The following is a 25133-nucleotide window of genomic DNA, read 5'->3' as shown; positions in this document are numbered from 1 at the left end:
CAAGACCTTGTAGGCCGTGGACAAGTGTGCGTTGGGTTCTGAGAGCAATAGGAAGCCATCTAAGGGGTTTAAGCAGGGAGTGATACTGACATATGATTTACATTTGGCAGAGATGACCCACAGAGGTGTAATTTTACCTCCAAAATATTTCCCCTCATCTCCAGTTCTCATACTCTGGCCTCAGTTGAGCTTTTTATCTCGTATCTCATCTACTAATTGTCTCCCAGCCTTCGGTTCTATCCCTTCAAATATGTCCCTCATAAAACTGCCAGAGCAGACTGTCCAAATTCTCTTGTCAGTTTCCCTTCACCTGCACACGAGCTGAAGTCCAGGCTCACTAACCAGCTTGCCAGGGCTCTTTATGGCATGGCCTCCATTGTTTTAATGCCCGTTCCTCTCTATTCTCTGTCTGCCTGGCGCTTTTTGTTTTTACTACAGCAGGCTGTCTTCCATTCCCTGTACCTCCCATCCTGTTCCCACCTCCCTGTCTTCCTCTACTTCCATCTGTCCTCCCTCTCTTAGACCAACTCCTCCCTTTAAAACAAAAAGGGGGGAGGGGGCCCACCTGGGTGGCTCAGTCAGTTGAGCGGCCGACTTCGGCTCAGGTCATGATCTCGCGGTCCGTGAGTTCGAGCCCCGCATTGGGCTCTGTGCTGACAGGTCAGAGCCTGGAGCCTGTTTCAGATTCTGTGTCTTCCTCTCTCTGCCCCTCTCCCACTAGTGTGTTCATTCTCTTTCTTCTCTCTCCCTCTCTCTCTCTCTCTCTCTCTCTCTCTCTCTTTCTCAAAAATAAATAAACATTAAAAAAATAAATAAATCTTCCTGTACTCTTTCCCTGCACCACTACAATCCAGAACTCACTGTGCCATATTTCTACTTAAGGGCCTTTCCTGCCTGTGAGTTTTCCTGAAGATTTTGAGAGAAATGTGCCTAGTGGCCAAGGACTTTCAGTAAAATGCTGGATAGAGATCTGGGGTAAAGATAGCCATGCCGATGAATGAGATCATGTGTGTCGAGTTCCCAGCTGGTGTTGGAGCACAGTCTTTATGGACACTTGGCACTAACCTGGTCATCACTCACCATCCTTCTTCTTGTCTCCCACTTTTGCCCATGTCTGTCTGGCAAGCTGTCTCTCCCTCCTATCATGTGCACATACTTAACACCGGGCACTCTGTTGGTAGGCCTTGCAGACAGATGGAAAAATCCTGGATCTGTCTCCAGAGGACTTGGACTCCAGTGGAGGAGCTGGAGCAGGCTCGTGAAAGAATAAGCCACTAGCCTAAATGTGTAGGATGAAGTGACAGATGACGTTGTGGACACGAAGGGCTAGCCTTGAACTGAAAAGAAAGTCTCCCCTCATTTATTTCTTGGAAAAGAAGATTGCAGAAAAACTTTGTATTACTGAGCCTCCATTACCTTTCCAGAATATCCTGCAGCATGCTTCCTAATGCATTAGGAAATTCTCACGAATAAGTCACTGTAATGTCACATCTCAAAATATGTGAACAAAGGGTATTTTTAGAAGTTTTCCTGCATGTTTCATCTTGTATGCAACCTCTAAGAAATGTGTATATATAGTTGAATATACTTACGGTTTGATGTGTCATAAATCCCATTACTCTTTAAGATAATCTTACTTAACTGCTGATGAATGTATTGACCCATTTTTATTACTGGAAATATGCTTAAATGGATTCTAGTATGAAAGCATTCAAAGTTTGAAAACATAATTTATAAGAAAATTATTTTTAAAATATATAAAAGTAAAATCCATTCAAATTGGATCATGCGTGCGCGCGCACACACACACACACACCAGAGCTCTATCCTAATTGGCTTTACAATTATATGTTTTGCTATTTTTTTCTCAGAAATATAAAAATATCCAGTGTCTAAGCATTTAAGACATAAGACATTGTCTTTCTCTCCCAAATATGTAATTTTTAAAAAATATTTATTTTGAGAGAGAGAGGGAGAGAGAGAATCCCAAGTAGGCTCCATGCTGTGAGTGCAGAACCCAACACAGGGCTCGATCTCATGAACTGTGAGATCATGACCTGAGCCGAAATCAAGAATTGGATGCTTAACCAACTGAACCACCCAGGTGCCCCCAAATAAGTAATTTTTAAAAATTCAAACTCTAAGAAACAGCAATTTAAATATCACTCATTTTGTAAAAATGTTTGTTTATTTTTGAGAGAGAGGGAGACACAGAATCTGAAGCAGGCTCCAGGCTCCTAGCTGTCAGCACAGAGCCCAATGTGGGGCTTGACCTCCTGGACCATGAGATCACGACCTTAGCCGAAGTCGAATGCTCAACCAACCAAGCCACCCAGGTGCCCCCAGTATCATTCATTTCCATAAGCCTGACTAGCATAGCGGTGATGTACGACTGATCTCAAAAACACTATCGTCACTTAGAAGAGACACGATCTTGTATGTATATGAAGACTATAGGGTGTAGAAAATTCTGTTATGTGTTCCAGAAAATATGCAATAAGGAGTACATTTAGAAGATGGGGCCCCTGGGTGGCTCAGTCGGTTAAGCATCCGACTTCGGCTCAGGTCATGATCTTGCAGTTGGTGAGTTCGAGTCCCGCGTCAGGCTCTGTGCTGACCGCTCAGAGCCTGGAGCCTGCTTCAGATTCTGTGTCTCCCTCTCTCTCTGCCCCTCCCCTGTTCGCACTCTGTCTCTCTCAAAAATAAATAAACCTTAAAAAAATTGAAAGAAAAAAAAGGACATCTAGAAGAAATCACTGTCTTGCTCTGCGAAGACCTCACAATTCAGATTTGAGTTGAGCTGGGCCTTTATAGTTAGGTAAGAGGACTAGGGGGGAAAAAGGGAGGTAAGAAAGGAGAAAATGAACATTCCTGGCGGGAGGAAAAACATAAAAACACATGTGGAAGCAGGAACGAACATCGTGGCAGCCAGACAACCCACCTTCTCCCTCTGCTACTTAAAATACCCTGAAACCTAATTATCCTATTATTCAGGCTAAAGATAGGCCTCTCATAGCCTCCAGCAAAGCCACCTTTTATGCTGCCGCATAGAGAAAAGAACTGGGGAGAACAGAGGTTTCAGCCTTCTTTGCAGGTAGGAACACATTTGAGTGTGAGACAGGGAAGGGGCGAGAGTACTGACCTGAAAATAGCACTTTTGACCCTTGACCAAGGTTTCAGGTTTCTTGAGCGTGTTTTCAACCAGGATGCAAACAGCACCCTGAAGCATCTTAGCTGAAGAACAAGAGAAATTCAGTTAAATCCATTTGGGATAGCTTGAGAGTTAATACATTTTGTGCCTCCCCTCCCCCGCCCCTCCATACCTCATCCCTCCGTCCAGTGGGTTTAGTTAAAATTATACAATGGCAAAGGCTCAGTGTAATGTAAATTCCCCCACAAAGTTGTCACAGCTACATGAACACAACCCAGTAGCGGGTCCAGAAGTAGGTGAGCTAGGATTTTACCCTTTAGTGACATCACTCTGCTGTCACCCGGGTGTTATGTTATATAAATATTTCTTTTCAAACTAAAAGAAATTGTACAGAACAAAAGTTTGAGAGTTTAAGATCCTTAAATTAAGCTACATAACGTAGAAAGTATAACAGTGCATTAACAAGGGGGCAAGAAGCGAACAGAAATCAATTCAGCATGTGTCTGACCAATGAGGTATGATTTGGAGTTAACACACACACACACACACACACACACACACACACACACACACAGAGCCGTGACAGGAGAGGCTGGGAGAACTTTCCAGAACAGGAAAAAAGAAAGGTCATCAGTGTCCTGTCAGTGACCATCTTGGGTACTTTTAGAGTTGTTTGTGATGCTCCCAAAAAGACATCATGGATGAAATGAGTATGTAGAAACTTTGAGGCTGATTGTAATCCTGAAAAGAGCCTGATGGAGAAACCCCACAGACAAAGCCTGGTTTGGAGGGTGTGGGGGGGTGAGCGGGAAAAGGGTCGAAGGACGTGGCGGGGAACTGTGTGTGCATTTGCGGGGAGGAAGCTGGATGGGTGTATAAAGCAGCTTTGCCTCTTTGTGTGATTCGGTAAATAAACAGAAAATATGCTTCAGAACCACAATGTCAGTTACTAGCTGCCCAAAGGATGTTTTCCTTTGCTGGTCTGAGGAAATGTGGCAGGTGATTAGCTCTGTGTTCTCACCGCTCTCCAGTCATTCCCCCGCCCTCCTTCAGCCGTGATACGGGGGAGAGAGAGCATATATCGTTCCTGTAAATGAAACACGCACCAGGGCAGGCATACGCATTTGATAGTGTTAATCGCCCCGGATGTTTCTGTGTTAACTGACTTTGAACTGCTTATGGGTGGTAGTCGCCGCGGGCTGTGATTAGATAAATGGATGCAAATGGTAATTGTAACTGATGAATGATTGATGATGCCTTTATGTGTGTCTCATTCTGCACCCTTGGAAGCAGCCCCTGGCCTCCCAGAAATGTAGCCCGTAACCAGAGGATGATGATCAGTCTAAAACTTAGGCTCCAGTTGGTTTTCTTGGCAGGGTTGGGGTCGGGGGGAGGCGAGAGTGTGCAGCACAGCAGCTCTGGCATGTTCTGGGAAAACTGGGGCACTTTTCTCTGGCCTCTGTCTATCCCCAGTTTCACTACTTCATGTGCCAGATCACTGCAAGTTAGAGTAAGAGGGCCAGGGATGGGGTCTGGGTCTCAGCATGGGGACTTAGAAAATCTAGCCAGTACCGCATTGCTGATTTCTGAATTAAAGACATCCAGCACTAGACAGCTAGGCAGCCTGGGGTGGGTACTGAGCCTATAGCTCTTGGTTTAAGGATCACAGGCCTACATTAAATAATAATAATAAATATATGTACACATACACATATATTTAATTTAGTACAGCATTTCCTAAATTTTAGAACACATTAAATAGATCATCTAATGCTGTTCAGATACAATGGTGATTCTTGGCATCTCTCCAAACAGGGTGTGTGTGTGTGTGTGTGTGTGTGTGTGTGTGTGTGTGTGTGTGTATGTGTTGGGGGAAGACCTATTTTGATCATGTTTATTGAGTGTATTTGACTTTCTGAAGCAAAAACACAAGCAACATATACATCAGGGTGGAAAAAAACAGAAGCACGAACAGGAATTAAGTAAGGCTGCTGTGACATTCCAGTGGTACATCAGAAGTTTCATCAACATATTCAAGATTTCCTTTCTTTTTCCTCTCTGAATCCAGAGAATGAATCCTGTCTCTTTGGCCCATCTATCTGAACTCTTGTCCAACCCCAGAGATTGCAGCTGAAGTGAGGTTGTCAAGAATACAAACATGAACTGATGAAAAATTAGAATGTAGATTGCCAAGAAGCCGATTTATGAAATGAGGCTTACTGAGGACCTACTGCATATTCAGCACTGTTTTCTCTGCTGGTTCCCGGTATCTGGGAGCCAATCATCCTGGGCAGAAGGAAGGAAGTGGGGGGTTGGGGGGACCAGAGCAGAAGTAGGCCTGGAGCCCGAGGACCAGCGTCCGGTCACATCTCCTTCCTGGTGCAGTTTATATGACCTTGAAGAATCCTGTATTTCCAGCTTTTTCTAAGGTGAGAATCTTATTATTTTTCTTTTTTTCTTTCTTTTTTCTACTGTCAACTTTTTTCCACAGAGTTTGGCAGAACTTAACAATAAGTCGTCTAAAATAAAATGACAAAATAGAGGAAGAAGTCAAAACTCCAGTAGAAATCAGACGCAGATATGTAGGACAAAAAGCACATAATTTTAACAATGCAGGCATGTTGCAAAATTCAAAAAAGATAATATATGGAAATCTCTTTACACTTTTAAGGGTATTAACTGCATGGTATTTTGCATAGTTACAGATTCAGGGGCAAGAACTTGGAGCCAATAGACTCTTACTGTTTACAAAGTTTTGTCTTCGGTTGGTGGTATTGTTTTTTAAAGAATTGACCAATACCTCCTTACTAAAAGCGGACTTTGATTTGAGTGAAAATCCAAATCATCACTAAAGACAGGTAGAGAAGTGGACTCCATGGGCTCAAACCAAGGGTCACTGAAAGGCAGCAGGAAAGCAATAAAACCATCAGGAAGGAATGCACTAAACCGTTCTTGTCTGCTAACCACTTTTTAATTTTTCTTAAGCCTGGTCATTTCTTTTTTTAGTGGGTAGAAACACAGTTTGGCAAGAATCATAAGGAAACATGTGGTTTCCGTTTCCGACCAGAAGTCGGTAGATTCTTGTCTCCTCTGGTCCCCGTATGGCCTTTGCAGGGATGCTGACGACTTTGGCTTTTGTTGTGGGTAAGGTGGGAAGACCTGGTTTCTCCTCTGGCTTCCTGCACGACTTCCTCTTTATCTCTGATTCTCTATTCTTTGAACACGCCCTGCCCGTGCGTGGTTCTTGGGCCTTGATCCTGCTTATTCTCCGAGCTTCCTGGTGTTCGGTGTCTGGCATGCCCAGTGGTTATTGTTTTCAGTACTTCTGGTCCTTTCTCTCCTCCTCCTCCTGGGATTCCCATAATGCTTGCTACACCTTTCCTGCTTGGGTATTCAGCTTTCTGGTTTTTTTTTTTTTTTTTTTTCCTGTCCCTGTTTGCTTTGCTTTTCAGTATTGGAAGATTCTGGTAATATCTCCTCAAGCTCAGAGACTCTTTCCTCAGCCATGTCCAGTCCAGCAGTGTTGCCGTCAGAAGCCTCCATTGTCGCTGCCACAGTGTTTTGACTTCCGCTACTTACTTTGGGTTCTTAGAATTTTTTTTTTTTTTTTTTTAATTTTTTTTTTAACGTTTTATTTTTATTTTTGAGACAGAGAGAGACAGAGCATGAACGGGGGAGGAGCAGAGAGAGAGGGAAACACAGAATCTGAAACAGGCTCCAGGCTCTGAGCTGTCAGCACAGAGCCCGACGCGGGGCTCGAACTCACAGACTGAGAGATCATGACCTGAGCTGAAGTCGGAAGCTTAACCGACCAAGCCACCCAGGCGCCCCTGGTTCTTAGAATTTTTATCTCTCTCCGCACATGGCCCGTTTCTTCCTGCATGCTGTTGACTTTCTCCTTAGAGGTCTGAGGATATTAATCAAAGTTGTTTTAAATTCCTGCACCCCTACCATATTGAGCCTCGTTCTGATCCTTGCTCTGTCTCTTCAAACTATTGTTGTTTGGTTTTGGTTTTTTGCCTTTTAACATACCTTGTAATTTTTTCTTGATAGCTGGACCTGATATACTGGGTAAAAGGAGATGCTGTAAATAGGCCTGTAAGGTGGTGGGGAGGTGTGGGAGGAGATGAACATTCTAGCGATTAGGTCTGTCAGTCTAGTCTGTCAGTGAGCCTGCGCCTCTGGACTGTGCACTCCACACACAGGCTCCTCAGGTGTTTCCCCCCTCTCCCCACTTTGGCGGGACAGGATGGCTGATGCGGGCTGGGGCTCGGGATTTCCCTTGCCTCCCGGTCACTTGGGCTCTGATGGTATCTCCACAGGCTAAGCTCTGGTTAAGTACTTCCTCCTGAGGGCAGGCCTTGTTGAAGAGAAAAAACAGTGCGCCGCTGTATTTCAAAATGGCCCGTTTTCCCTTCCCCCTGCCAGAAGCACAGCGGGACTTTTCTCTGGTATCTACTGTGGGAATCTGGTCAAGCTCCTGGAAGTGAAACTCACAGAAAATACGGTGACTCCCCATGACTGGGTCGCCCTGGAGAGTTTTCATCCCTCAGCCTTGTCCACACTGAGGCTCCAGCAGTCCATCTGATATAGTTCAGGTTTTCTTATGAGGCACTGGCCCCCACGGAGGTGTGGGCTTGAAGGTTCCGCCCTGGTGAGATCGGATTCTCTGTGTTCACCCATTGGTCTCAATTTGGGAGCAGCAGTTTACCCTTTGACCTCCCTTCCCTTAAGGATCTGAGAAGCGTTGTTGCTTTTGCAGTTCATCTTTCTACTTTTTGGGACAGAGTTGAATCGGAGGATTTTAAGCAAAGGAACAACCTATCTGACTGACATTTTACAAGGAATACTCGGGCTGCCATATTGTGAAAAGACTACAAGTCAGCAAAGGCCAGTGTGTCAGGCCTCCGCTGTGTCTAGACTTGTTGAATTATTGAAACATCATTATATTTGTACAAACTGCAGCTCACTGTTCTGAGATGTGAGGGATAATGGGAGTTTCTAGGCCATCTGTGGCTATGAGGTTCATCAGGACATCTTGCATGGAGTTCAAGGGAACCTTGGGAGGTCTGAGCACACGTGTCTCTAGATGGACATATGGGGGTTGGGGAAGCATTAATAAGATGCTGAAAAATGCTGGGTTTTATTCTAAATCTCACCTTTTTTTATAAGACAAACATCATTCAGCAGTTGCCGAGTTAGGTAGTCAATTTTTTTTAAGTTTATTTGTTTATTTTGAGAGAGCGAGCGAGCGGGGGAGGGGCAGAGAGAGAGGGAGAGACAGAATCCCAAGCAGGCTCCACACCCTCAGCGCAGAGCCCAGTGCAGGACTTGAACCACAAACCATGAGATCATGATTTGGGCTGAAATCAAGAATTGGATGCTTAGCTGAGCCACTTAGGCACCCTGCAAGCCTCTTAATTCATTTTTAAATGTCATTGATGATCAAAAGAAATCTTAAGGTTGATTTGGGGTATAAAATTAGTGCCTCACTCTGAATCAGAACAGAGCCCTGTGACTTCAGTTCACACAGTCGTTCTGGACTCCGGCTCCTTCCACCCGCCACTCTACCATTCCTGGGTGCAGCTTTGACGTGCTGGTACCCCAGGCGGCTAGCACTGTGTCCCGTTAGTGTGCCAGGCCAGCAAGGTAGAAGTAAAGGAGCAAAGGCATCGGCTGTCTTTTTAAGGAAATATCCCTTAAGTTGCTACAAAACCTCTGCATGGATGTTTTTGCAAGAGAGTCTGAGAAATGTCATCTCTGTTAGCGAGAGCTGTGAATCCAGATAAAAATCAGCGGTTCTTTTATTCTGGATGAAGACAAAAACGTGTATTGGGACAATAAGCGGTTTCCACCCAGCCTCTGAATGACGCGGGGAATAGACGTTTGCTTGTTGTTAACCTGGGTCAAGACAAGAAATGTGGAAGACCGTTGGGTAGTTGCTGAATTGAACTTACAGCTTGGCTCCGCGTATTTTCCTATAGGCAACTTTCCCTGGGCCACTTGAGCCATTTATTTTTAAATCCATCCTCTATTTAAACTGCTGGAGTTCACACAGATTCTATAACTCAACCCCAGACGGCTGTTTCCGACCAGACTTGGGACCATCCAGATCCATAGTCTCGGGGGTTGTATTCTGTTCCACAGGAGACCTACCACTGTGCGATGAGAGGAAGGTGGTGTAGGAAGGAGTGGGGACGCGAAAAGAAAGAGAAAGGAAGGAAAGAAAAGGATTCCTACAGAGTCATTGTATACATAGGATGAAAGTAGGAAAGCGAGGATTCTCCAAACCCCGAGAGCCAGGTGAAGCCCTGGTGACATGAATTGGATTCTCAGCTCCCCGTATGTTTTGCAAAAGTAAAGGGAAGATGGGTGGGAGGGAATTGAGCCGTCTGCATAAGAGCCTCATAATCTGGCTGGATATTGTGAGTCACCCGCTCATTACTCAGAAACCCCTGTCAGGCTCTGTCAGATGTCTACTCACACTTTTTTTTCCCTTCCCACTTATTTGGGGTCTTTTCTTCCCTGTTTAGTTTAAATATGAAGAAAAGACTGGGGGCAGACAGGTTTCTCTTGTATCCTGAGTCAGGATGTCCGTCCCGTCCGAATGCGAAAACTCCGGTAAGGGAGACGGACCCTTGGTCGGCAGTTCAGGCACGGGTTCGGGGTTCACGGCCCAGAGCCCCACAACCCTCTGTCATCTGTGGCGGATGACCTGACAGCTACTCTGCAGAACTAGGAGAAGCAAACTCAACTTGGGAAGAATAAACGCAAAATATGTAAATGAACTGGAAACCAAATGCTGTTTCGTTTCGACACTTAGTAAGAAAAAATGCTCACCTACCTGGGTTTGAATTTGGGCCGTCTCCATCATGTGCGTGTGTGTGTGTGTTACGCTGGATGGAGCTCCAGATGGCTCCGTTTCTTTCCAGTCTTTGTTCCGCGGCTACTAGAGCAAGATTCACAGCCTAATAGGTGCAAGAAGTGAGGGACGTTTTCTATCTTCTCTACTTGTTGCGAGGAAAATCACTTACAATGTGGACTGAAGAATATATTTACATTCTTCCAGCCACCTGCTACATTTTTGTCTCTTTTTTTTAACCTTGCTACCACCTTTTTTATCTCTTTTTGTTTCAGTTTATTATCGCAATTCATAAAAGAGTATGCGGAGCTTGGCTGATCTGATAACTAATTCAGAAAACAGTGTCAGCCTATCGTGAAGAAATTACCCGAAAAGAATCTTGAAAACTAGAACCGTGCCTTTTGCATTCTTGTCCCTGCTCAGCTGCGTTCAGCATGGGCTTCCGCTGGTCTAGCCTGGATCTGTACGTAGCTGTGATGGTTTTTTCTGCTTGTATCTAGGAGCATAATATATTACTTAACAAAGTAGCTTCTAAGTATAAAGGCCTTGATTAAAAGAATATAATCATTTCGCCTACAAAACCACCGTACCCACATTTCCACCACATCCCCGCCCCTTCAGGATTCTGAAGGTGACACTCTTTTTACTGTGGGTGGGACAGGTGAGCCAACAGACCCTTAGAGTCACTTTTATAATTTGTCATTAAAATTTCTGTCTATGTGAGCCCAGCTCTGGAATAACCATCCAGTGATTACAGTCTGATTATTTCAAAGGCTGTTTTAAAGAATTTAAAAATGTATCTATCAAAGGATGTTTAGGAAGATTAACTTCCAATTTAAAGTAAATGAAGAATGGCTTTGGGAAAGGATGCAGAAATCCCAGGGGCCTAAGGGAAACACGGAAAGGAAGGAATGCACTTCTTTTTCAGGCCCTTGTTCTTTGAATTTTAAACTGGTCTGAATTCTGTTGCTGTTTTCAGCTATCATGTTGATCTAGGAGAAGCAAATGGGGCACTTTAGAGTCTCATTCCAGACCGGAACTGCCTCTAGATTGATTGGTAACAATGGCAAGGTGGCTGAAGAGAAGGAACTGAGTGCCTTTGTTTCTTCCTGACCACAGGTGTGTCTGTCCATTTAGTCTGTGCCAAGTACAGAAATAGCAGGTGCACACAGTTGAGGGATGTCGTGACCGGAGTTTTGTGCTTCTAGGAAGGCCAGGAACACTCCCTCCTGCCCCGGTTAGCACCACGGGATTGTCAGTTATTCTCCCAACTCTGCCTCTGAAGATCCACTCATTCTGACATTTCAGTTCAAGTCAGTGAACAAATGTATTTTGAATCCAACCCTTATATACAGCCCTGAGAATTGTAAAGGATTCAGAAATTAATGAAGGTGGTCCTATCCAGGAATTTCCAATCCAGGGGATGGGCACACATATTTTGTAAGAACGTATGTTGCATGATTTCTAACTTCAAACCAAAAATAAGAACTAAAACCAAACATAGAAGTAAGCAAAATTAATTGCAAACTTAAAAAAAGAGGGTAAAAAATATATATATACTGACTACAAGAGATCCATTTAAAGTGAAGTGACATAGAAAGGTTAAATGTAAACCAGGTTAAAAGCACTAACAAGAATAAAGCTGTTGTTGAAATTCCTATTAGGTATAGTTGGATTCAAGATAAACTATGTCGAGAGAGATGGATGAGGAATTTATAATATTTAAGGGCATAATTAGGGTATAAGTATATACACAAATACCACTGCACCAAAATCCATACGCATATATTATATGAAAGTGAAAGAAACTGACAGAAACACAATGGTGATTAGAGGCTTTAATTAACCTCTGTCAGCTTGTGACAGATCAAGAAAGCAAGCAAAAAGAGGTGTAAAAGATATGAATTATAATTAGTAAGATTTACATAACAGATTGATATATGTTTATTTGTATGTATATGAAATACAAACACAGCTTATAAGCGTATGACTAAAATAATGGTAACAGAACTACTTTTTAAACCACTTTGGAAGTTCACAAAATTAAATGCCAAAAAATTTCCATTTTTGTCCCTGAAATAAAATTATACATTCTACATTCTGAAACAATACAATAAAACTACAATTTATAAGAATTCATTAATTCATAACAACACATTATGGTAAGTAAAAATGTACTCTTTAACAACTCTTGAGTCAAGAAGAACATTTATACATTATAAGAATTGAAAAAAATCCCCTGCATATCACAGGCTACAGTAAAGTTTGCTTAGGAAAATATATAGCTTTTAACACTTGCATTCTAAAAATGAATTTGTTTTCGTGGTGTCTGGGTGGCTCTGTCGGTTAAGCGTCCGACTTCAGCTCAGGTCATAATCTCGCAGTCCGTGAGTTCAAACCCTGCATCAGGCTCTGTGCTGACAGCTCGGAGCCTGGAGCCTGCTTCAGATTCTGTGTCTCCCTCTCTCTCTGCCCCTCCCCTGCTCATGCTGTGTCTCTCTCTCTCAAAAATGAATAAATATTAATTTTAAAAAATTAAAAAAATAAAAATGAATTTGTTTCTAACTCAAGAAGCTACAAATAGAATAATACAGTGTACCTAAGGAAGTCAAATGCAGGAAATAAAAACTATCAAAGGAGAGATTAAAAATGACAGAATTGTTCAGGTAGTCAAAAAGCTGGTTCTTAAAAATAGAGAACAAGAAACCCCGAGCCCGTGGACCATCAGAAAACAAAAGGAGAAAGCACAAAAAGTAATAGAAATGTAAAAGGACAACCATAGTTACAGTAGAGATTAAATGAAACAAGTAATGTGCAAGCATCTACCAGGTACATTGAAAGCTGTATTTATTGCAGCAAGAATATGGCCCTGTGGGGCAGGCCCAGAGTCCTTTATTGAGAGCAGAGTTGAGAAGGAAATGTAGATTTACACCTGCTGAGATTGTGAAACATCCCAAAAAGAATAGGACACTAGGTTTTTAAACGTCTGATTAGATCTTAGAATAATTTCCCTTCCCATCTCTCTTGAAATGGCTACTCTCTCATGAGGGAGAAAGCTGCTCATTGAGAAACCATTTTTCATTTGGAAGGTAAATTTTAAACCCGGATATAAAACTGCACATGCTATGACTGGACTGTGCAAAACAAAAAATCACATCCGTGCATGAAGATCGAAAGTGGGAAAATATCTAAGATTATGAGTGATTTTTCTTATTTTCAGCCTTTCCAAAATACTGTTCGTGTAACAGAAACGCAGGACACAATAAGGTGTCTCCTGTATAGGAGCCCAAATTTTGAACACTTCTCCACTTTGTCCTAGTAAAGTGACAAAGTGCATTCTCCTCAGCATTAGCGAATTGTAGCTGCTGTCAAGTGACTCCTTCATAAGCCACCCAAGTCAGCCATTTCCTTAGTTGAATGCATACTCTTGGGTTGTTATTCTTTACCGACTGCTAGGGCAGTCCTCAGCCTCACAGGAGGGCAGTTCAGGTGAGAAATCAGCAGTTCAAACTCCATTCATATATTTTGTGGGAAACAGAGCGCATTTCCTAGTAAACTGAAAGACTCTAACTAGCGGAGTAATTCCAGCATTCTTTCTTGAATTCCCTTGAGGTAGAATGGACCGGACGACCACTCTGGGCACTCCACTAGAGGTGATAGATACTGGGAATGAATCTGATCTTGGACTTTCAGGGGTATTAGTTGGGATGACTGTTGGATGCTTCAGTCTCTGGCACAGAGTGCAGGGAAGCAAGCATTCTATCATATATCCAAGACTGTCTTAGCCTTTTCATAAATAAAATGATTCATTTTGCAGCTGGCAACTAAATTGCTCATTTTAAAATGTCTTGGGAATTTGTTGAGGTTGGCAGCCGTACTACTTATCTGAAGATGCCACGGAAAATTCTCATTTGCTGCCAATCCTGTGTTTTTGTGAGCGAGAGTTATCTATTTTGTGATAGAAAGGAGGAAATATTGCCCTAAGTTTTGGTTATATTTAGTGTGTCATTATAACTTTTGGTCTTATTAATACTTAGATGATTTTGGATAGAGTACTCTCAGAATATTTTTGCACATCATTAAAAATTATATATCATGTCAGGAATTGGATGAATTGATGACAACTTGGATAAAATATGACCTACTTTGCATATATATAAATATTTCAAATACTGTATTCAGGGAGAAAAGTGTAGCATTTTTTTCCTGTTTCTTTACAGTTACTTGTACTTAGAAGGACAGTCACGAACTTAAGGCAGCACTGCTTTAGTTTATACCATTAGTAATTACCACAAAATCTCTTCATCCAGGATAAAATATTACATTGCATCACTTAAAGAAAAACCTACTACTCTATCACTGTCTTCCACCTCACAAATAAAATCTTCAGAAATCTTCTCTTCTGGTTTCCATGCCACTTACCATCCTTGTCATTGATTATGAACTCCTACAAAATAAATATAAAATTTTAAATCATCATTAAAAGTTATCTTTGCAACCACTATTTGGTCAAAGTAATGAAACATAGAAAATGAAGTCCCATCATGATCTAACTGCCATAGGTTATTGCTTCTGAAAATTTGGTATTTCTCTTCCTGGAATTGTATGCCTTCATTATTGTTACTGTTTGTGTGTGTGTATGTGTGTGTGTGTGTGTGTGTGTGTGTGTGTGTGTATGATACATTGTGAAAGGTTATTTCTCTCTTGCAGCTTTTAAGATTTTCCTTTGGGCATTGTCTTTCTTCGTTTTGATCGTGAAGTGTCTGTGTGAGTCTCTTTGATTTCATCCTACTTAGAATCCCCTGAGCTTCTTGGATGTCTATATGTATATTTTTAACTAAAAAAATGTTCATAATACATATACTCTTTTATACATGCTTTTTTGACTGAAAACATGTGATGTATTCTTAAATATACTGCCCTATGTTACAAAAAGAGAGCCAACAAATTGGTTTAGTGCACACATAGTATGATGTTGTTTAGAGCCACCATGATATATTAAACTAATTCCAGTTTGAAATATACGTGGATTATGTTTAGATTTTTTTTATTATTATTACAGTGTTGTAGTCACAACCTTTGTACATGTATTTGTGTGAACAGTCAAGAGAACTCCATGTCCAGAAGTGAGATGGTTGGATCATGGGATATATCTACATTTATATTCATATAGATATTGATACACACTTGCCAAAATGAATTTTCTTTGTCAATCTAGTGGAGGAAATTGTCGTTTTAATTATTTGGGAAATTATTACTTAATTATCAGGGAAATAGGGCATCTTTTCTTATAAGGTGTAAAAAATTTTTTCATTGCCTGCTCATTGTCTTTGCCCCTTTTTTTGTTGGATTGTTCATCTCAGTTGTGTGAACAGACTTCTCTTAGGGATATTGAACTTCCATGGAGTGTAAATTTATTTGTAGTTTGTGTTCTGACATGGTGCACTTATGTGCTCATTTTACCCCAGAAAGTTTTGAATCATTTAAAGAAATTTTTTGAAATGCACAAATGTAGAAAAATAATTCTCACATTTCTACCATTCAGAATTCACAGTTCTTTAAGTTTTAGTTTCGTTTGTTTTAACTTAAATAAAACATTTCATACATTGCCAAGAAAAGCTAGTCCTCCTGACCACCACCCCAGACCTCATTTATCTATCTTCTTGAGTGGTAAAATGCGCTCCATAAGCCTCTAAAACTTGTTACGTACTTGTGAATGCTTGCATGTGTTTTGATACATAAAGTGTCTCTTGTAAATGAGGGCAAGTGTTATATAATATTCAGACTTTTATTACTGAACAGCTTGTTTTTGAGATTGATTCTTTTAGATATATATAAATTTAGCTAAAGATGTTTAATTTTTAAGCACCCAAATTTAGTAGTCTTGAATGTCTTATCTGTAATAGACTTTCTTCCTGTCAAAGTATAAAATTATCCGAGTTTCTTCTTTTTTTCCCTATTTTTTGTTCTCATTTAAAATTTTGATGTGAATCATTTGAAATTCATTTGAGGGTTAGCAGTAATGTAGGTAGGGAACTGATGTCATTTTCTCCTCCAAAGTGCTGGCTGGTTTGCCTCCAGCTCATTCATAGTTCATCATGTGCTTACCAATTGAAAACATTGCCTTTATCAAGTATACAGTATCCAAGTACATATGATCAGGCTCTGAGATTTTTCTATGCGGTTTTTCCTGTCCCTATACTGTTTTTGGTAAGCATAGCTCATTCTTCCACACACTTCCCTTGCTGTGCTAGTTACGCTTTAAATGAGCTTTAGAATTGTTTTATCATGTTCCTAAAAGAAAATCTTATTTTTATTACAATTTCACTGAATTTATAACTATGATTAAGGGAATTTTTCATACTTTTAATTTGTTCTCCATGCACATACTCATTTATTTGCATGTTCTTTCATGCCCCTTTGGTAAAATTTTATAGCTTCCTTCATATAAGTTCAGTAAATTTCTTCCCAAGCTCATGTATAAAAATTTTTGGTTGCAGTTGAGTGTAAAATCTTACCTTTCATTGTATTTTCATATTTTCTGTCTTGGTAATATTTGTATATTATTTAACTTTATCAAACACTCCAGTTGTTTCCAGTAGTTTTTAGTTGATTATCATAGGTTGTATAGGTTTGCCGTCCATATATCTTCTTTGGTAAATAGTGTTATTTCAAATCAGTGGTTCGCATCTGGGGCAGTTTTGCTTCCCATGGGACCACTGGCAGCATCTTGAGACCTTTTAGGTTGTCACTGCTAAGGTGTTGACCTCTACTGGGCAAGACTAGAGAGGCTGCTAAACACCCTGCACGTACAACTCAGCCTTCAGTGTGTGATCAGTATCCAACCCAAAATGTCTGTAAATACCAAACCAGAAAAAACCATGGTTCAAATCTTTGGCCTATTTTTTATTGGATTGTTGGTCTTGATATTAGTGAGCTATGGGAGCTTTTTATGTATATTCTAGATATGCGTCCCCTTTTTGGATATCTGTTTTGCAAACACTGTCCTGTCTGTGTCTACCTTTTCATTTCCTTAGCAGTCTCTGATGAAGATAAAAAGTTTCACATTTTAGTGAAATCAAATTTAGGGGCACCTGGGTGGCTCAGTCAGTTAAGTGTCCAACTTCAGCTCAGGTCATGATCTCACAGTTCATGGGTTCCAGCCCTGTGTTGGGCTCTGTGCTGACAGCTCAGAGCCTGGAGCCTGCTTCAGATTCTGTGTCTCCCCCTCTCTGTTTGCCCCTCTCCTGCTTTTGCTCTGTCTCTCAAAAATAAATAAACATTTTTAAAAAGAAATCAAATACATTGATTTTTATTTTATAATTCATGCTTTTTGTATCTTATTCAAGAAATCTTTGCCTAACCCAAGGTCAGTAAAATGTTTTCTTGTATTATTGTCTAAGTTTCATAGATTTTGCTCTTATATTTAGATCCATGATTCATCTTGAGTTAATTTTTGTAAATGATGAGTTAAGGCTTGAGGTTCATATTTTTGCAGATGGTTGTCCTATGTTTCTAACGTCATGTATTGAAATACCCCCCCCCCCCCACCAAGTGGATTGCCTTGAAATCTTTGTCGAAATCAATTGTTCATATATGTGTGGGGTTGTTTCTGGACTCCCCATTCTGTTCCGCTGATCTCTATGAGTAACTGTCTCCTGTTACTATAGTGTCTCAGTTATTCTAGCTTTATAATTAGTCTTAGAATCAGGTTGTGTAAATACTCTAACTTTGATCTTTTTAACAGTATTGAATCTTCTGGCCCAAGAACACCGAATAATTCTCCATTTGTTTAGGACCTAATTTCTCTCAGCAATGTTTTATAATTTTTGTTGACATCTCCTGTAATCTTTTATCAGATTTATCACTATTTTTCTTCAAGTAATATCAAATAATAACATGTTTTGAAGTTTTAATATTAGTACTATATTAGCTTACATCAAAAAAAGGATTTTTTTTTCCTGTCTTTTCTCTTTTTTTTAAGATTTAGAGTAACAAATGGAGATGTTGTGCATAAAATGCTTTCCTCCTTAACTCTTAGTCAAATGCTATGCATCCATTTGAGATTCTACAGGGGAAGGACCTTTCCTCCACCCTCCTAGGTTCTGTGGCAGGAGCCTGAGAATTAAAATGACAGAAGACAGATGAACAAGAAAAAAGCATACAGATTTTAGGTGATGTCAGTTTTTTATGTGCACATGGAAGCTTTCCTATAAAAAAAAATGAAGACCCAAAGAAATACGTAGGCCTGAGAGTCTATATACCATTTTAACAAAGAACAATAAATTGTGGAGGCTTGTCAAGACAAAGGGAAAAGGCGTTTGGGCTAAGGGCAGTAAATTGTGGGAGAGTGACTAGGAAATATATGGAGGGAAACTAGTGGAAGAAAAGGGTTATTTTATTAGGTCTGTTTATACAGATTTGTCTTGGCATCAACTTCTTAGCTCCAGTAGTAGGAATGTTCTCTTCACGGTGCAGGGAGAGCCCCTGACTCATGGGAAATGTACGCCCTGCTTTCAGGTACAAAGCCAGAGGTCAGAGAGCCCTTCCTGCACCTGCTATTTCTTAAGTACCTTCAGCTCAAAATAATCCGTGTGTCAGAGTGGCCTGTTTTGGGTGACATGTTCTGATTCCCTTCAAGTTGTGGCTCTTCTCCATGTCTCTAGATGCAGTTTTCCTACAAAATGCCAATATAGTAAATGTTAGAGCAATTATTCTCTCTTCAGTTAATTTGATAAACACTAACTTCCACTCGTCTTTATTTATTTATATTGGGCTATTACCGAATTTAATTAAATCTCTTATGAAATTGACCTTATTTTACCTTCAACATTTCATGCATCTTGAGGCTTCTCTTGATAGCACATGGCACGATGCCTTACACACCTCATGCATAGGGCATGGAACTCGGTCACTGACGCTTGAGTGCCGAAAGACCGCTTTCCATAAGAAACCTTAAAATAGAATTATTTCACTGAGGTAGGATATTTTAGGATAAACAGTGCTTATAGGATATTTTAGGATAAACATTGCTTATAATGTTCTTGGCTAGCTTATTGATGATTGACAATTCACTGACAATTAATTATTAAATCACTGTTTCTCTAAAATACGTGTCTGACAGTCATTTCCTTTGGAGAAACAGAAGGATATGGTGAAATAACATCAAAATGATAAATCACGGCAAGACTGGTAACATTCTTTTTCAACAGACTGAATATAAAGGTGCCTGGAATTTATTTTCTGCGGCTTTAAACTCGTACCAGGTGTGATGAAACATAAAAGCTGTGCATCTCAGTCACTTCACATAGATATGGTACTTACCCTAAAATGGACTCTTGCAATTAAAGTTCTGGTGTGCTTTATACCAGAAAGAATGTTGCTGCTAGTAGGGGAAGGCACTAGAATCCTACTGAGGAACAAAAAACTTAGACGCAGAGGAACCATCTTGACAAAGAAAAAACCTGTACATACTCGTTTTAACACTCAGATAATAGAGCATTTTAAATTAAGAGCCAGAAAGTGAGCGTGACAGTTAAGCTGGGCAGACCAACCTCCAGGAAAGCCTGCACTCACTGGGGGCTTCTCCTGTCGGACACCATCATCCACCAGTGGGCACACGCTGAGCGGTGACTGGGATACAGGTATTTGTAGGTCTGGACCTAGATGCAGGTATACAGAAGGATGTACACATATGTGCCCATTTAACAAAGTTTATACTAGGGAAATCAGTCAAAGATTGAGGGCAAAATTTAAGTAGGGGGGAAGAAAAGAATAGAAAGTTATAATGGACCATCCCCGTAAGAGCATCAGGTTTTGTTTGTTTGTTTGTTTGTTTTTGTTTTTGTTTTTATCAGTTGCTGATGAAGCCATCTAGCTCCTTCCCTGCCAGTTGGACTGGACTCCCTTGCCAGGAGCAGGCAAAGGTAGCACTTGAGAGGGAGTCCTCGGGTGGCCTAAGAAATGGTACTTAGTGCCTGAGGAAGACTTTGGCTTCTAGTGTAAAAATGCTGGTCAAACTAACAACTGCACCAAAAGACTACAAGTTTGTCTCCCCAGAGCAGGAGAAACTCAGTTGGCCTGACAAACTGAAGTTGTTGGTATTAATAAGGAACAGGAAAAAGTAGTGATATTTCACATCTGAAAATAATTCATTGATTTATCAGCACTCTGAAAAGCCTTTCAATAAACAAAGCGTATTATTAGAGATGGTGCTTTATCACAGCCAGAGAGACTTGACATACCTTTTATTCTCCACTTCTTATGATGTTATATATTATATTCTAAAGCATGCCTTAAATAATGATTTTTAAAATAAGCTCATTTAGAAATTATGCTGGTGACATAGTAATGTTTTATAGGTTAGACGTTTTTTTCTCCCCCTCTTCATCAAAAAGTACAAACTCTTACAGTGCTACACTGATGAAGAATTGGTTGGTACCAGCCTCACGGCTGCTGTCTGAAGTAAAGGCAGGGCATGTGGAAAAATCAACAGCCCATCCCAAGTCCTCAGTAATAAGTGTTTCATCAGCAGAGGATGAATTGTGAGTGGATCACACAACAGTGGAACACTACCTTTGTGTCTTACTAGCACTGTTCTAGAGGATGATCGATATTTGCAGAGCTTTGGGGCTCAGTGAAACATCTTTTTAGGTAATAGTTTTAAAAGTCACTTTTGGGTTTCACTCCTACATCACAAAATAAATATTCTGAACCAGTCTTCTCACAAGTAGCTTAGATTATTTTTCTCCAAGGGCATTTATGGCATCCTTTTATTTTAGTTGATATTTTTCTGCCTGTTTTTACTGACTTTACATACTCTTAGCTTATTCTCATCCCTTTAGCCATTTGCCTCATATTATCTACCAAGTTGTAGCTGTTGTCCACGTCTGTAAACTTATGGGCCTGTTTTCCAGATTATTTGTGAAGTAAACAAACATCCTGACAATCAACCATTCATACCTTTTGCTGGGAGAACTGATCCCTTCTCTCTTCTAATGGAAGACCCAAGCTAATTTCCTGTTGAAGACCAAAGTCTTTATCCTGTCCCAAAGACACCAAACCCTACTCCCACCCAATTCTAGGAAGACCCAAGCTAATTTCCTGTTGAAGACCAAAGTCTTTATCCCAACTGCACACCAAACCCTACTCCTACCCAATTCTATGGTGAACCCAGAATGTTGTGGCCAACCAAAACAGAACAGCGAAAAACACTTCTTTGTAGAACCTTCACAACGGTCTTAAGAAAACCACCACACACACACATACACATATGTGAGTTTAACTGCTTCTCTCCTTACATTTCCTTTTCTGAGCCCTCAAAGAACTCAAGAATTTTAGTCAGGTATTTCTGTTTTGAGTCTGATTTATGAACTCTTCCTTGTCTGGCCAGGTGCCGGCCATATTCCACAATTCATAATCTGTCGACAGGAGTAATGGCCCATTTCCAAAGGTGAAGCGTAACATTTCTTTCTGCATGCATCCGATAAACAGATTGTGTGGCTGCTCAGTGATCTATCTGGAGTGGGCTGAAGAGCACATTAACCTTTCGGTACACCCCCATTTTCACTGTGGTTCTTTTCTTTTATGCTCTTCATTTTTCTTCATAAAAGGCAGACCTGATGAATAACACAACATCCAATCACTAGGGAGCAGATTGCCCGGAATCTGGAAGGTGAGTGGGCCGTGGTACCCAGTAAATTTCAAAGCATCTCAACCTTCAAACCTTTGCATAAAATGCCATTCGATGGGTATAAAGTTTCAGTTACGCAAGATGAGGAAGTTCTAGAGATCTGCTGTACATCGTGCCTACAGTTACGCACTGTGCATTTAGAATTAACGGTACTGCATTGTGCATTTAAAATTTTGTTAAGAGGACAGGTCTCATGTTAAGTGTTCTTGGCACAATAAAAAGGAAGGAAGAAAAGAAAGCCATTGAGATTAAGAGGAGAATTTGGTTCGGTTTTGTTCTGGTTTGATTCCTCCATAGTGTGAGCTTCTTCTGTAACACTTGATGGGGAGGAATCCCGTGGCTCTTTTCTTGTCTCTGTTTCTAACACTAGACTATAGATGGGCCTTTGCCTTCTAGAATTTAGGAGGCCGACATCTTCAGGAAGAACGTCTAAAATAGATAAGCTTCAAGTACGAGGCCCCATTTGTTTCATTGCCATGAATTCTTTGTGTATACTTGTGGGGTAGCTCTGCAGAGATAGAAAATTTCTGTTTTTCCAGGTTGGGACAGGACTGTAGGAGACGGTCAGTACACTGGCTGGTGTAGGCCAACCTAGCCAGCTGAGCAGGAGCACAGAGATGTAGACGATCTTGAATGGATGCATGATAGGAGGGGCACTCAAAAATCATCAGGCACAAATGCTAAGATAATTCACTTTCCAGGCAATACAGGGACTCTAGATTCTATAAGGTTGATGTAAACTTACCCAAATTAATCATCTACATCTGTGTCTGTGCGTGTGTGTACAGCGTGTGTTTCACACTGGAGTGAAAGTCAAGCTTCAGAATTAAGAAGGAAATAAGTGAATTAAAGGGAGCAAGGGTATAGAATCCATTCCAGGAATGGGGTAACCAGAGAAAGCAAAATGAGATAGTTTGATCGCTAAAGAAGATATCAGTGACCGAATTGGTGACCAGAAGGTTTTTTTTAATTTTAATTTTTTTTTTAGGTTTGTTTATTTTTGAGAGAGACGCAGAGTGAGCAGGGGAGGGGCAGAGAGAGAGGGACAGAAAAAATTGCAAGCAGGCTCTGCACTGTTGGCACAGAGCCCGAGGTGGAGCTCAAACTCACAGACTGTAAGATCGAGACCCAAGCTGAAACCAAGAGTCAGACGCTCAACCGACTGAGCCACCCAGGCACCCCTATTTTATTTTTAATAATGAACCTTGGATTTCAAGAAGGAAGGAAGGAAGGAAAGGAAATGGGGGGAGAAGAGAGAATAATGGCATGTGAAAAGGAGGGCTTAATTTTTAAAAGAGTGGCCTACCTCAGTACTTCTTACTCTTTTTAATGTGTCTTGTTAAAATGCAGACTTTCATTCTTCGGTCTGAGGGGAGGCAGGGGATTCTGCTTTTCTAATGAGAACCCAAGTGATGCTGTGTTCTAGGCACTCAGGATCTAGCTGGGAGACCGCGTCAACACATACGAAACTAGTCATGATTGTTTGGGTCCCTCTCTATAAAAGTGCAAAGAACACAAATAAGTGCTAAATAAATAGCAAGATACTTTCCAATAAGTGCAATTAGCATCTCTCAGACTTTAAGGCTGCCGCGTAGCCTGAATGATTAAGAGATCGCTCATTAGGAAAAAACGGTGTCATTTAGTTCGTGTGAATAAATGCATTGACAAATTAAAATAAACTTAAGTAACTAAGAAAATATAAATGGAGAAAATAAGTCAGAACCGTCAAGGGTTATTATAGTTTCAGTTAAAAAACTGTTTAGATATCTGACATTTTTATACACACGCTCACAACTCTGCTGATAGGTAGTAAAGAAAGTAAGGTCTTGTTCATTATGTGCACATTTGTTGCATCCCTTAAAAAATCTGAACACACGTCCTAGCTTGCGTTTTGATCTTTGCACTTCTGTGGGAAAGGAAAGAAGGCATGTGGCTTTGTACTCCGCTGATTCTGTATCCCTCTGTATTCTGCACATATTTGGCTTTTCTTTGCTTAAGAGGCAGAAAGTAGCTCTTATGTTTTAAAGATAACTTGCGAATGACCTGATGAGGAAGTTAAATGTCTCTTTGTGAAATAGAAACCTAAATCTTGTTAGATTAAAAGAAACATAAAAAGATGATAAATTTATTAATCAGGTTTTTCAACATGGATCCCTGAACCTACCAGCACAATGTAATAAAATATTACATGCTTATCACAACCCGTATTGTTTGATCTTTTTCATTTTTTGACAGAGAAGCAGAGGGCCTTAAACTCTACATTGACTTTTCACTGCAGACAAAATTAAGTTATTATAATAATTTTTATCATTATAGATCGGGGATACAGACGTCAGCAGTAGAATTATCTATGGGAAATTGCCTGTGTGTTTCTTTACAACACTCTTTAAATCTCTAGTTATTTAAAAACAAAAGTTTTTTCTTTAAAGTGAGGGGAAATACACAGAATTAAAATAGGCAACAACCATACCATACAGGCATTTAAGTTGAGATGGTTAAATGGAGTTCCAAGTGTCCGGAGATTCTTACATTCCCCATGATGAGGGTAAAGTTACTGAAGACTATAAGACATCATCAGCATAAGCATGTTGAAATTCCTAGCATAATCACTAAAAGACTAGAAACGGCGTCTGACTTCCAGTCTAGTAGACAGACACCCAGGTAGATACCTAATTAGTTGGTCTCTGCCAGAGAGGAAGGGGTGCTGTAGGAAGGGGGCTGCTGCAGGAGAGCCTCTTGGGGATGAGACAGCAGACATAAGACAACAGACGTAAGAAGATACAAAAACGGCAAGAGTTAGGACTTGAAACTAAAACGGAGAAAGCACTTCAGAAAGTCAGATCAACTGAAGGAATTAAAAACGCCGAGGTAATGTTCTTATTCCAATCGAAGTTGGGTTCATAATAAGATCAAGGACAGCGTTTGGGGGTTTTAAGTGCATGGAAAACACAGATTTACTCCACTAACAGTGTCTGTTTAACTCAAGGTGACAAGGTAATGGTTACTATCTAGGTATTTATTTAACGTTTATTCATTTTTGAGAGACAGAGACAGAGCATGCCACTCTAAAATATAAAACTCTGTGTTTTTAGTATATTCACCGTGCTATGCAGAACATTTTCATCAGCCAAAAAGAAACCGTGTATCTATCAGCGTTCAGTCCCAGTACGTCACTCTTCCCTTCCCTGGCAACCGCTCTCCCACTCTCCGTCTAGAGACAGAGAGTAGATCTGCCCATTCTGGACATTTCATATAAAGAGGATCATACAATGTGTGGCCTTTTGTGTCTGGCTTCTTTCACTTAGCATAAAATTTTTAAGGTTTAATCAATGGTCGCATGTAAGAGTACTCCATTTCTTTTTATGGCCGAGTAATATTCCATTTCGTATGGATATACCACATTCTGTTTACCCATTTATGTTTGTGGA

At 40.6% G+C, this 25133-nt stretch overlaps 1 protein-coding gene across 14 annotated transcripts in view; it reads left to right on the top strand.

Moving 5' to 3' along the window:
* Positions 1-25133, top strand: part of TPK1 (thiamin pyrophosphokinase 1) — a 350382-nt gene that overhangs the window by 288550 nt on the left and 36699 nt on the right. Inside the window, exon 8 of one of the 14 annotated variants that reach the window (XM_078438278.1) lies at positions 21626-21687. The exons of the other annotated variants lie outside the window; for them this stretch is intronic. Coding sequence (XP_078294404.1) covers positions 21626-21642 — 17 coding nt within the window. The 3' untranslated portion in view covers positions 21643-21687. The remainder of the gene's footprint in view (positions 1-21625; positions 21688-25133) is intronic. 14 annotated transcript variants of the gene reach the window in all.

The sequence above is a fragment of the Panthera onca genome, chromosome A2, assembly GCF_046562875.1.
Source record: "Panthera onca isolate mPanOnc1 chromosome A2, mPanOnc1 haplotype 2, whole genome shotgun sequence".
Classification (NCBI taxonomy): domain Eukaryota; kingdom Metazoa; phylum Chordata; class Mammalia; order Carnivora; family Felidae; genus Panthera; species Panthera onca.
Note: the sequence above shows the minus strand (reverse complement) of the source record. Positions and strands in the feature narration are given on the sequence as shown.